The sequence below is a fragment of the Protopterus annectens genome, chromosome 9.part0 (assembly GCF_019279795.1).
Source record: "Protopterus annectens isolate FY-2018-M chromosome 9.part0, PAN1.0, whole genome shotgun sequence".
In the NCBI taxonomy this organism is placed as follows: Eukaryota; Metazoa; Chordata; order Ceratodontiformes; family Protopteridae; genus Protopterus; species Protopterus annectens.
In genome coordinates this window covers 1,004,160,550-1,004,174,026 of record NC_056743.1, presented here as the reverse complement: position 1 = coordinate 1,004,174,026, position 13,477 = coordinate 1,004,160,550, and the positions used below count along the sequence as shown (strand labels likewise).

At 44.0% G+C, this 13,477-nt stretch overlaps 1 protein-coding gene across 1 annotated transcript in view; it reads right to left on the bottom strand.

The window, feature by feature from the left end:
• The window catches only part of KMT2D (lysine methyltransferase 2D), a 3,358,270-nt gene that overhangs the window by 554,942 nt on the left and 2,789,851 nt on the right, over positions 1-13,477 (bottom strand). Inside the window, exon 37 of the mRNA XM_044082193.1 lies at positions 8,352-8,584. Within this exon, the coding sequence (XP_043938128.1) occupies positions 8,352-8,584 (233 nt within the window). The remainder of the gene's footprint in view (positions 1-8,351; positions 8,585-13,477) is intronic.

Below are 13,477 nucleotides of genomic sequence, written 5' to 3'. Positions count from 1 at the left end.
CTTTTCTGCACTGACGTGCGGTCTCGGAGTTGGTATATTTAAGTAGGGGGGGGGGGTGCTTGCCCCCCTGCTCAGACCATTGTATTTTTTTTTTTACATTTTTATTATATATTCAAATTTCGCTCATATGTTGTCGAACATATCAGGTTCGAAATGTTGAAGCTTCGAATATATAACATAGACCCCATATATATATATATATATATATATATATATATATATATATATACACACACACACACACATATATATATATATATATATATATATATATATATATATACACACACACACACACACATATATATATTATACATACACACTCACGCACACATATTTGTTATACGTGGAAGCAATGTATGCACCACTGTTGCAATCATTGTCATTGAATGTAACCTGTTTAAGTGCTCTTGGATTAATGCTTTTACTTTAATTCAAATGGCTTTTTATATGGAAAATAGAAAAATATACATTATTTGTTACTTACAACTTGGGCGGCTGCGGTGGTGCAACGGTTAGTGTTACCGCCTCATAGCAAGAGTTTCTCCGGCTCAATTCTCGGCTGGGGTGCCATCTGTCCGGAGTCTGCATGCCCTCCCTGTGGTTGCGTGGGTTTCCTCCGGGTGCTCCGGTTTCCTCCCACATTCAAAAGACATGCTGTAGGTGGACTGGACACTTTCAATTGGCCCTACGAGCATGTGTGTGTGCCTTCTGTAGAAGGCTGGGCTCCGGGCTGGCAACTCTGCACCGTAAAACTTCACTGCCAATTGTTCTGCAGACCTTTGTTCCGCTGTGGAAACCCCTAACAGGGATAAGCCGAAAGGAGATGATGACTTGTTACTTACAACTTGGATATCATGAAGCTCTGAAAAGGACAAAAACACTCATCTTTTCCTAAAGAAGCAATACCAGCCTGAATCCAGTTTTCTTATTTTTAATACGAATGCAATGTGACTTTTGACCCACATCTTACATTAGAGGTTATGACAACTGTACAACTAATCCACCCCACACTTTTTTTTTGTTCTTCCCTAAAAAAAGTGTGTACTATCCTTAAGATTGGAAAGCTACATTTTCTTGATACTAAGTTATGTTATCAGTACATTATCCGGTATCTGCACACACACACACACACACACACACACACACACACACACACACACACACAGTTTTTCAACTTCAATTTGAGACCACTGTCCTTACAATAAACTACTAATATAGCTTAAAGCCAGGTTGGTGCAACCGTAAACTCAGTAGAGAACATGATCTGCAATTAAAATCCAAGCCAGGAGTATTGACTTGGAGGTCTGAGAAATTGAAGCCAAATAGGAGATGGGTCAACAATGAGCCCTGTGATACACCACTGGTACCCCCCCCCCCTTTCAGAAGGGACTCTCGTGACTCGAGCCACGTGGATTCTGTCAGGCAACTAGTTAGCTATCAAATGCACAACATACAAATTTATTTAGTAATTTACATTTGTTAAACAGGAAAGACTGACTGAAGCGAAGAGAGATTTTGTTTTAGTGGCTGCAAGGGGAGAAAAACTCCACATTAAACTAGAACATTGCAAAAAGTACAGTTGTGTACACTTACAATACACATAGATGTTCTAGCATATTCACTGTTGCAGTCATCACCTGTGGGTTATCCCTGCTGTGGAAGACCTCTGTCAGCCTGAATATCAGAGTCCATGTTTTTTTGCGTTGGCTGCAGTCGCCTGTAGTCTGACGTCAGGTAGTCAGTGCTATAAAGCAAGGCAGCTGACGTCATGACATCAGTTTTTCTTGCCCTAACCAGTCAGAAGTACAAGGAGATAAGGAAAAGTGTTCCTGGTGGCTGAAAGCCACCGTGGGAAGCTTATGTCCCCCTAGGGGAAGATGATATATGGGGATGGAGGGTGGGAAACCAGGACTGCAACAGTGAATACACTCAGACATCTACACTTATGGTAAGTGTACACAACTGTACTATGTTCTTCGTGTTTCACTGTTGCAGTCATCACCTGTGGGAGGATTCCCAAAGCTGAGGAGAGGGGTGGAGGATAGGTTAGCATCCTAGGCATGGGTCAGCAGGCCCTGCAGAACTGCAGAGGCAAACCCTGCCCTAGACTTAGAAAAAAGAGGTAGGTGGTAATGCTTTGTAACGGTATGGACAGAGGTCCAGGTGGCAGCTTCCAAGATATCCCTGGTGGGACTGAATAACTTAGTACGGTCCAAATAGTAACTGAGTTGACTGTGCACATCTAGCAAGTGTAGAATTCTTTCCCCCTTGTTTTGAGGGCTGGGAAAGAAGGTGGTTAGGTGTATGGCCTGGTTGATGGTCACATCAGATACCACCTTGGGCATAAAGGAGGGGTTAGTCCTCAGGGAGACCCTGTCTGCATGGAAAAAGATGGGCTCAACAGCCATGACAGCCTGAAGTTCTGATACCCTTCTGGCTGAGGTGATAGCTAGTAGAAAGGCAGTCTTCCAAGAGAGGTATTTTAATTCTGCAGAAGCAGCAGGTTCAAAAGGAGGTAAGGCTAGCTTTTCTAGAACATAATTCAGATCCCAGGGTGGTGTGGGAGGCCTTCTGGGAGGTCTGACATTAGAAGCCCCTCTGAGGAATTGTTTAATCAAAGGATGAGAGAAGAGGGGTGGGTCTGAATTGTAATGGGCAGAAATGGCCAAGGCATGGATTTTAATAGAAGAGAAAGAGGCCACTATTGAGCAACTCAGCTAGGTAATCCAAGATAAGAGGGATGAAAGGCTGGGAGGTACTGGCCACTTTGGACTGGTTCCAGGAGCAGAATCCTTTCCATTTCTCTGCGTATGATTTTCTGGTGCTGGGCCTTCTGGCCTCTTTGATGATGTCTGGGACCGGTTTGCTTAACAGGGACTCCTTACTGTCTTTTATGGTATAAACCATGCTGAAAAATTGAGAGTCTAAGTCTGGGTCCTGTATCTTCCCCCTCACCTGGGTCAAGAGGGCTGAGATCAGGGGAAGCTGTTTGGGGGGGCTGTAAGGTCAGGCTGTGCAGTAAGGGGTACTGATGCTGTCTGGGCCAATGTGGGGCAATGAGGATGGCCTTTGGTCTCTCCTCCCTTATTCTGATCAGTAGCTTGGGAATAAGGGGCAGGGGAGGGAAGGCATACAAAGAGGGAGTTCCAGGGGAAGGTCAAGGCAACCACCTTCCACACTAGGAGGGGATACTCCCTGGTGCAGAACTTTTGCAGCTGGTGATTGAGGTGTGAGGCAAAGAGATCCACTTCCAGAGTCCCCCACTCCTGAGTGATTTGCAGAAAGATTTCCCTGTGGAGCTGCCATTCATGGGGGTCTAGTACGTTTCTGCTTAGGAGGTCTGCCAGAGTGTTGTTGACCTCTGGTAGGCATTGGGCAATTAGGTGTAGACCCATGTAGGTGGCTGTAAGCCAGAGGCTCATGGCTAACCTGCACAGGGGATAAGATTGGGTCCCCCCCTGTTTGCTGATGTAACACATTACTGTGGTGTCTGTTTTTATAAGGAGAACTCCTGGCGCCTCAGATGGGGTTTGAAGGATTTCAGAGCCTTTTGTACTGCCATCATTTCTTTCTGATTGATGTGCAAGTGAAGTTGCTGGGCATACCAAAGACCTTGGGCGCACCTCCCTGCTAATTGAGTGCCACAAGCAATGTCTGAGGCGTCAGTGGTGATGGTCTGGCCGGAAGGGCTGAGGATGAAGTGGAGACCCTTGTTCCTGGCACAAGCCTCTGCCCACCAGAGAAACTCAGCCCTTATACATGGGTTCAGAGGGAGAAAGAGGTCTCTACAGACAGAGTGCTGGCATCAAAGGTTCTTTAAATACCACTGAAGCTTTCTCATGTGAAGCCTGGCCAGGGGAATAAGAAGGATGCAAGCTCCCATGTATCACAGGGCTTGCAGGAATCTCCATGCAGTGAAGTGACTTCTGGAAGCCAGCTGGGAGTAGAGAGGCAGGAAGCTCTGCTTTTCTGGGGATAGGAAGGCCATTTGGGATGATGTGTCTAGCACAGCTCTAAAGAAATTGATCTTCCTGGTGGGGTTTTGTTTTGATTTCTTTTTGTTGATGGTGAACCCTAGAGAAATTAGGAGTGATTTGACAAAGAGAAGATCCAGGAGCAGCTTTTCTTTCCACTCTACCTGAATGAGGCAGTCGTCCAGGTAAGGGTAAATCTGTATACTTCTTTGTCTGCAGCATGCTATGACCGGGGCCAAGCATTTGGTGAATACTCTTGGAGCAGTAGATAAGCCAAAGGGCAGCACAGAGAACTGAACAAGTGCTGTGAGTCTGTGCAGGAATTTTCTGCATGATTCCCTGATGGGGATGTGGAGATTGTCATCTTTTAGGTCTAGGGCCACTAGCCAGGCATTTTTTGTTAGCATAGACAACAGTTGCTGCAAAGTTAGCATTCTGAATCTGGGGACCACCGGGGAGGTGCTCAGAATGGATATATCCAGGATGGGGTGCCAAGTGCCCTCTTTTCTGGGAACTAGGAATAGTCTGGAATAAAAGCCTTTGCCTGTTTGATCTGAGGGGACAGGTTCTACTGCCCCCTGGAATATGAGGGTTTGGACCGGTTTCAATGCCTCTGCCCACTGATTTGGAGGCAAGCTTGCGTACCCTCTTGGAATTGGGAGTTCGCTGAAAGAGAATGTGTATCCCTGAGAAATTATCTTTAAGACCCATTGGTCCTTTGTTACAGAAAGCCAATTGTCTTTAAAGAGGGAGGGCCTTCCTCCTAGTTTTTGATGAGAGATGGGAGGGGCAGAGGGGGGGGGGAGAGTGAGTCATTGTGAGTGTTTGCCATAAAAGGTTGGCTTAGAACTCCCTGCCTTAGAAACGGAAGCGGTCCATTGTTTGCTTCATGGGATAGGGGCCTGGATGGTCTGCCCCTGTGGGGCTTACCTTGGCCCTGTCTGCTAGGTGCAGGGAAAGCCCAGTGCTTGGAGGGAAAGTTCCTGCTGAATCTGGGGGGTGAAATCTTTTACTGTTTGCATAGATTTTGCTTTGTCTTCCATCTTTTTAAGCACCTCTTCTTTTTCTCCAAACAAGTGCTCCTTATCAAGGGGTGCATCAATAAGTTTAGACTTGACATGATCAGGGAGAAGTTGTTCCTTCAGCCATGCATGTCTCCTAATAACAGATCCTGTCACTGCTGCCCTGCTAAAGGCTTCTAGGGCATCATATCAACATTGTAAAGAGTGTTTTGAATTGGCACAGTCAGGAAAGGTAGAAATCTTCTGTTTTAATTGTTCCAAAGTGTGTTGTTGATATTTTAACACATGGAACTGACAACTGAGTGCTCTGATAACTAAGGTTGCACAGGTGTATACTTTTTTACCCCATCTGTCCAGAGCTCTGGTGTCCTTGTCAGGAGGAGGAGGATTCTTGGCTGAACTAGTCTTAGCTCCTTTAGGTCCCTGTGTAATGACCTCTGGGTCTGCAGCAGGACTTCTGTACAGGTATTTGTGAGAATCCAGTACCTGTCAGGTTTACTGGGTGCAGGAGGGAGGGAGGGCATCAGGGGCTAAACTGGACCTTGCTGGGGCAGGTCCAGAAACCAAGTCTTTTCTTAGACTGTGGGAAGTCCTGAGAATTCCCATTGGAAACATTCCCTGAGGGAGTGAAGGGTTTCCCCAAAGGAAAGGTAGTCTGGCGGGGGGAGGCAGAAGGGATGGAGATTCCTCTGCAACTGAATCTTTACAAGCAGTTAAGGGATGCTGTTCCTCCAATAACTGAAGTCAGATTCCTCATAATCCTTTTCAGTCATGACTTCTGGGGAAGGGTGCATTTTCCTTTTAGAAGTAGTGGCCTGACTACCCTGGATAAGGGAGATGAGAACCTCTGCCATTTTAAGCATTTGTACTTGGGGTGGTGGAGCAGTAGCAAGATGGTGGCTAGAAACAGATTTCCTAGGAGTGGTCTGTCTTCTGGGCCTGAGAGAATCCATCGGTCTGAGAGAAAGGGTAGTCGGATGCGAAGACGTCGTTTTTTGTCTAGATTCGATAGTGAGAGAGGCCTCCTCGGAAGCTGGTGCCTGCATCACCTCTCCGGACCCAACCAAGGCAGAGACAGCCAAAGGCTTGGAAGACTAAGAAGATTTCTGCGGCAAGGGTCTCATTAGAGGCCTGTGTAGATATTGAATCACGCGCCAAGGGCTGCGAAAGCACCTCACTGAATTCCGGAGAATTGACCTGCTTGGCGGTAGCATCGTTGGAAGGCTTAGCCTGGTACAGTCTGTCTCCATCCTTATCTCTACATTTTTTCACAATACCCACAGATTGCTGGCTGATGGATGCCATATCAGAATGTGACGTTGGAACACGAAAATAACTGTCTACAAAAAGAGCTCTATGGCAAATGGTTCTCGCATTAAAGAGGGCACAGAACCGGCAACGGGGGACATTGTGGTCTGGGCCTAAACAAGTGACACAGTAAGAATGGAAGTCTCGGTGTGGGATCTGCTTTCCACATGCGAGAAAATGGTTAACTTTTTTGGACATCAGTTAGTGCAAGAAAAAAGAATCCCCAACGAGGTACTTAGCTTTAGATGTTTTCAGCTGAAATACAACTTCTGGTAGCAATCGACTGGCACTCGTGTAAACTGTTTCTGCTACGGGCTCCACAGCAAGAAAGACTGATGTAATGACGTCGGCTGCTTTGCTTTACAGCACTGATGACCTGACGTCAGACTACAGGCGACGCAAAAAAACACTGACTCTGGTATTCAGGCCGACCGAGGGCTACCACAGCAGGGATAACCCACAGGTGATGACTGCAACAGTGAAAAACGAAGATCATCAAATATTATTGAACGTTATTAAACAATAATGCTACTCAGTGGTACAAAACAGTTGATGTATAACATTATACATCAACAGATATGATCAATGCACAGAAACAGAATGTTTGGACTTGGACATCTGACAATAATGCCTTTATGGCAACAATGTTTAAGGCCTTGGTCAGGTTAGGTACACTATATAATCTCAATCTGCTGCATCTGTGACTTTATTCAAAGAAATCAAAATAGTTAAGGAAGCAGAAACTTCCTTTGACAAAGTCAAATTGATGCGGATCCAAGGTTATAGGATTTTCAATGTTCAGATTAATGGATCACAGGGGAACTTAAGTCTATCCTGGCACTCTCTGGGTGCGAGCCAAAGGAAATGATCAAGAAAGGGGCTCCAAAACGGTGTAGAATATACTCACTCTTACATGCTTACAAATAATTAAATTAAGCCAATTCACTTTTCTTTGGGATGTGTAAGAAAGAGAGCACCCAAGGAAAGCCCAAACAAACAGGCAGGATCTGCAGACTCCACAAAGTAGTCACCTAAGCAGAAAACCAAAGTAGACAGCAGAAATGCTAGGTGGAGAGCTAAGCAATGAAAAGCCGCAATGCTAACTGCTGTGCCACTGCACAGCACCAATATGAAAACTAGTCTAGTGGGCTTGAAACATACTGTATTCACTGTGACAAATACTTTTCAAAGTGTATGACATACAGCCACAAGTTTATGCAGTAGCTGCTATACAATTAAGATGCACATCGGGAGACTAGGAAACTTCAGACATGAAAGGTGTGCCTACTGCAGGATAATGACACGTCCAACTGGCAGTGATTGCTCAATGCCAAAGTATGAAAGCCATAAATGGACAATGATGAGTACTTAACATTTTCATACAAAACACAGACATTATCTAATACAGTAAGCCAAAACTGCTTTCAGACAAGAAAACATATATTACAGTGGAAGAGGTATGAATATTTATCACCATCTCTTAGAGATGGAGGCCTAATGCTATGCGAGATGACCCCTTGTGGCAAAACATGAATGCCCTGGATCTATGCAGTCACCAAATTTCTTAATGATCATTGTCTCCAACAAGGTTTCAAACATCACTGAATTCACAAATAAATGAACAAAGATATGACCCTAGAAAGTCAGCAATAGGTCATGCTTACAGTCTTACAAATCTGGTTTAAGCCACAGGTAGTTTTATAACAGATCTGAAGTCAGTGTTGTAATAATGGACGCAATAATTTTAACTTTTTTCTACACTGATCATTCACGCACAGGATACCTTTTGCACAGATAGTAAATCAAAACATTTACAAAAAATATATTGCTAACTAATTCTACTTTGTTAAGCAAATTAATTCCATTGAAGGTCCCTTTGTTTCTCTTTTAATGTAGATGTGAGAGTCACAGTTGAGGTACTAGATGATACCATACAATTGCAAACTCACCTCTCCGAACAACAAATGCTGGCAACAAAGACACCAAACAGGTTTTACATTACTTCATTAAATGGCACTAAAAGGATAAATGCCCAAATGCATACCTGATCTAGTTGCTTCTGGATTTTGCTTTGCTGCTCTGTAACAAGTTTCAACTTCTCTGCATCGGCTTCTGGGAATTCTCGCCCTGCTTTCTTTGCTGTTCTTTGTTTTGCACAGAGAGCCTTCCTTGACTTTCTGTGCACACCAATCTGTTCCTCCAAGACTTTGAGCTGCATCTGCAGGAGCTGCTGAGTGTGAAGAAGCCACTCTTCATATTGATGGTGTTCTGCTTCATCTGGTCAAAGTAAAAGTAATGTGTAATGTGTCATCCAAAGGTTGACAATATAATTGCGAATTCCATTATCCACAACTTGAAAAGGCATTTTCAGTGCAAGGGCCCAATTGTGTTCGAGTATTTTCAATAAAATGTTATGATATAAATCTGGTACACTTAATTTGCTTTTTCTAACAAACATTTTAACTAAAGACAAGTCTAGTTCAGTTTCAAAGTTCAGCTGTGCCAGTTAATACTCAAGACAATCAAATTTCCTCTAGTCTGTGACAAGAATTGTAACAGACACAAATAAAAGGATACTTCTGGAATCAAAACTGGCTTTAACTTAGCACATGAAAGACAGGCACATAATTCTAGCTTCAACACAAGGAAGTACTATTTCATTGAGACGGAAATGTGATCGAAAAAGGTCAACAGATCAGTTAACTCACCCGATAAACAAATCGAAATAAAATAACACTGCAGTTGGTAATTGGAAAGTCATCTGGTCTGGTTAGAAAACAATAAAAGTAAAGCCTTTAAATGGCAAGTCATAACTGGAAATGTGGTTGTGAAAGAGAAGGGAAGGGACAAATGCAGGGTGTCAGCTGCAACAGCTGTACACATTTGAAAGACTGCATTTTTCTGACAGCTTAAATATAAATGCAATCAGTAGACCAATGTACGCCATGAAAACAGGGCGAGTCCTGATTTATAAAAATATGGGCAAATGTACTTTTGAGCAGCAATTACACACTAAAAGCTAAAACACTACAATTTTAGCTAACTTGTACTTTTCCCTGACATAAAAAATATGCCCTGCTTCACCCTTCACATTAGCTTGACAGATCCTAAAATTTCAGCCTGTTTAGCTGACTAACAGCAGTGTCCAGTTTTGGAAATCATAACTTCTAATTCTTGTTTCACACAGATTGATGAACTCGTATGGAAGAATCCCTTACTGAATCAGAAACACTAATCAGCACATTACTTGCAAGGATTACCCTTGTGGTGTTCAGATGGCATGGAATAAGACAGTGAATATGGTTACCATTCATGAGGTCTAAATTTGAAGTGACTCTATAGAGCTATCACATGACATGCAACTTCCGGTGGCTGACACGTCTTTTTTTTTTTTTTTTTTTTTTTTTTTTTAATTAGAAGATGCTAAGGCATGCATCTGCAAGCATACAATCCATGAGATGACAAGCCCAATCTTAACTCTTACTAAGCATGTAAAGGGTTCCTGCATTTTGAACATAATCGAAGATATTTAAATAACATTCAGTCTGTCTGTAGGGTCATTTTTAACTCAGACTGTTAATATGCTTGTCTGGGTTCTTCAATAATCTTCTGTATGTAAAAAACCAAAACGACTACTTACACTGAGCATCAAGCTTTTCTTCTGGCATAGTTCTTGCTGCACTGCAACATATTTTGAAGACAATTTCGGAGGGGGGGGGGGTTCTCTGCAGCTTTTAACTATCACATGTTTCAATGCCTCTATTCTCTTATGACGCTACTGGATGTGACATTTTTGGCTGCTCAACTTGTTGAAACTTAAAATGCACTGGTATCATATAAATGTCTACAATTCGTTCTGTACAATATTCTGTTTTCCATTTTCGTCACAAGCAAAATAGGATCTCGTTTCAGTTTCTTTACCAGCAACGTCAGCTACTGGCTGTAGACTTTCTCATGGCTTTTGTATTGTTCTGCTGCAATACAAAATGTATGGGAAGTAAGCCACAAGTGGATGTCTGATCAGCTGGCTTGAGAGTTACAGCTTCTGGAAATCCAATGGACAGGACTATTCTCTCCAACACTGCAGATGCTGGCAGAACTGCCTGTATCATTTTGTGTGTGCACATACCTAGATATACTTTACTGGTTGACAACTGTGATCAACAATGGTGCTTACCGAGTCCAACAGCTAAAGCTGACAAATGTGTGTCTACTGCCTGGGATTCTTCTCAAATTGCCCAATGCAGACAAAGAATAGTTGTGTAAAATCTCACCATAACCATAGATGTCCCTCTCTTCCATGTTGCAGTATTCTTAGTGTGGGATTCCCTGCCTCAGGTGACCCAAACATAGGCTCCTACACAAAAGCTTAAGCCTGGTTGCTGTAGGTGCATGGGACATCACACGTAGGGCCATAAACCAGGGACCTTAAATGTGCTGTCTGGACACACAGACCTCAGAACCTGAAGGCCAGTCAGACAGTCCCAAAGAGAGTAACAAGTGATGTCAGCTGGAAGTGTCATATGCTGACTAGTCTGCTCTTGGTCTAGAGTAGAGGTTCTTAATTCCCAATAGATAAGCACATAGGCCACACAGAAACTACAGGGGGTTGGAGGGAGGGAAGGAATACTGCAACATGGAAGAGAAGGACATCTATGGTTATGATATATGGTTATGATAAGATTTTACACAACTATTTTATGTCCTTCTATTTCTATGTTGCAGTATTCTTAGTGTAGGAGAGTGCCACAGCTTAAATTGAGGGAAAGGTGGAGGTAGAAGTGGAAGATTCCAGAAAGCCCTGCAGGATTGCTCTGGCAAAACCTGTTCTGGCTCTGGAGACGTGGTCGAATTTGTAGTGCTTGGTGAAAGTGTGAATTGTGGACCAGGTGGCTGCTTCCAGAATGGATGCTGTGTCCAGCCCTTTGAGGAAGGCTTTGGAAGTAGCCATGCCTCTGGTAGAGTGAGCTCACACCCCCTGGGGTAAGTGCTTGCCATGGTGTGAGTAGAAGGAGGAAATGGATTTTCTAATCCAAGAAATTGTTTGTTTGGAGACTGCCTTGCCCAGAGCTCTGGGGTGGAAGGAAACAAATATTTGGTTAGATTTTCTGAAGGACTTAATTTAGTCTAGGTAGAATCTAAGTTGCCTGTGCACATCCAGGGAATGGAGAATCCTTTCACTATTGTTAGTCAGAGAGGGGAAAGTGATAGGTAGGTGAATGGATTGGTTTAACTACAGTTCGTTAACCACTTTAGGCATGAAGGAAGGGTTAGTGCGTAGGGTCAACCAAATCCTTGTGGAATGTGGTGTAGGGGGGCAGGCCATGAGGGCCTGTAACTCTGACACTCTCCTACCAGAAGTTATGGCCACCAGCAGGACAGTCTTCTATGTACACATCTGGCACATAGCCATGCTAGCTGGCTCAAATGGGGCTAGTGTTAGTTTTTCCAGGACGTAGTTTAGGTCTCAGGGTGGAGGGATTGGTTTTCTAGGTGGTCTGATGTGTAAGACCCTTCTCAGGAAAATTTTTACATCCAACCTGGACAGCAAAAGGGGATCTAGAGGTAGGCAAGCTGAAATGGCTGAAAGGTGGACTTTCACTGAAGAGTAGGAAAGGCCATTTTTAATGAGTTCACACACACAGGCAAGGACTAGGGATGTGTCTGCCTGGCTGGGTTCCCTGTCCTTATTTTGACACCATTTGGAGAATCTCTCCCATTTTGATAAATATGATTTCCTAGTAGCAGGTTTCCTGGCCTCCTTCAGGACTGTAAGCATGTCCTCTGAGTAGTGGTGTCTGAAAGGGATTACAAGTTCATCACCCAGAGTGTTAGGCCTAACATCTTTTGGTGAGGGTGAATTAGAGTTTCCTTTTGTTGTGTGAATAGGTCCACCTTGTTGGGGTAACTTGTGGTGACTGCCCCTGGCTAATAAGAGAAGTAGGGGAACCAGTGTTGCCTTGGCCAGTAGGGAGTAACCAGCAAGATTTTTGGTTTGTCCTTCCAGATTTTCAGTAGGACCTTTTGGATTAGTGGGAAGGATGGGTAAGCGTATAGAAACATTCTCTTCCATGGAATGCTGAAGGCATCCACTCCTCCAGGCAAGTGGAGAGTGATCCTTGATGCAAAATTTGTTCAACTGTCTGTTCTGGGTGGAGGCAAACAGATTGAGTTAAGGTGTGCCCCATCGGTGGACAATGTGTAGAAAGGTCTCCCTGTTCAACATCCAGTCGTGCTGTAGAGAGGATGTTCTGCTGAAAATATCCACTTGTCTGTTGTCCTGAGAGGGGATGTATGAGGTCTGCAGGGTCAACTTGTGCCTGGAGCCAAGGTCCCAAATTTGTATAGTTATCCTGCATAGCAGGCAAGCTCTGGTCCCTCCTTGTTTCTTGAGATAACCACATTACTGTGGTGTTGCCTGTGAATATTTAAAGGGGGGCCGGCTGGAGAATAGGAAGAAAAGCCTCCAGGGCCAGAACTAATGTCACCTCCAATACATTAATATGCTTTTTTTGAAGGGTAGTATTTCATGCCTCTTGTACCCTGAAACCTTTGCAGGTGGCTCTCCACCCTAGGTCTAATGCATCTGTATGCATAAGCTGGGTTGGGGAGGGGATTTGAATTGTTAGTCCCAGGTTGTAAAGGATTTGTTGACTCCACCACCTTAGTTCTGTTTTGAGGCAGGGCAGAAAGGAAATGTGTTGCTCTAGGAAGTGTTGGTGTTGTGACCACACGTTTTTCAGGTATCACTGGAACTTTCGCATGTGCATTCTTGCTAGCGGCAGCACAGGGATGGTGGCTGCCATCAGCCACAGGAGTTGCAGGAATTATCTTGCAGATATCTGAGGAGCTCGTAAAAGATTTTTGAAGTGACTGGAGAATGATAGGACTTTGTCCTGGGGAAGGAAAGCCCGCATCAGGTCTGTCCTGATCCTGCATTCCAGAAAATGTTTGTCTTGCTGTGGGAGTAAAGAAGATTTGTTTAAGTTGAGGGTGAAATGCAGGTTTTGTAGAAGGGAGGTGGTGAACCTGAGATGATTTTGGAGGAGGTCTTCTGTTTCCTGCTAGAAGGAGAATGTTGTCTAGGTAGGGATAAGATCTGGACACTTTTGGTCCTGCAGTAAGTAATTGCTGGGGCTAGGCATTTTGTGAATACCCCGGGTGCAGTAG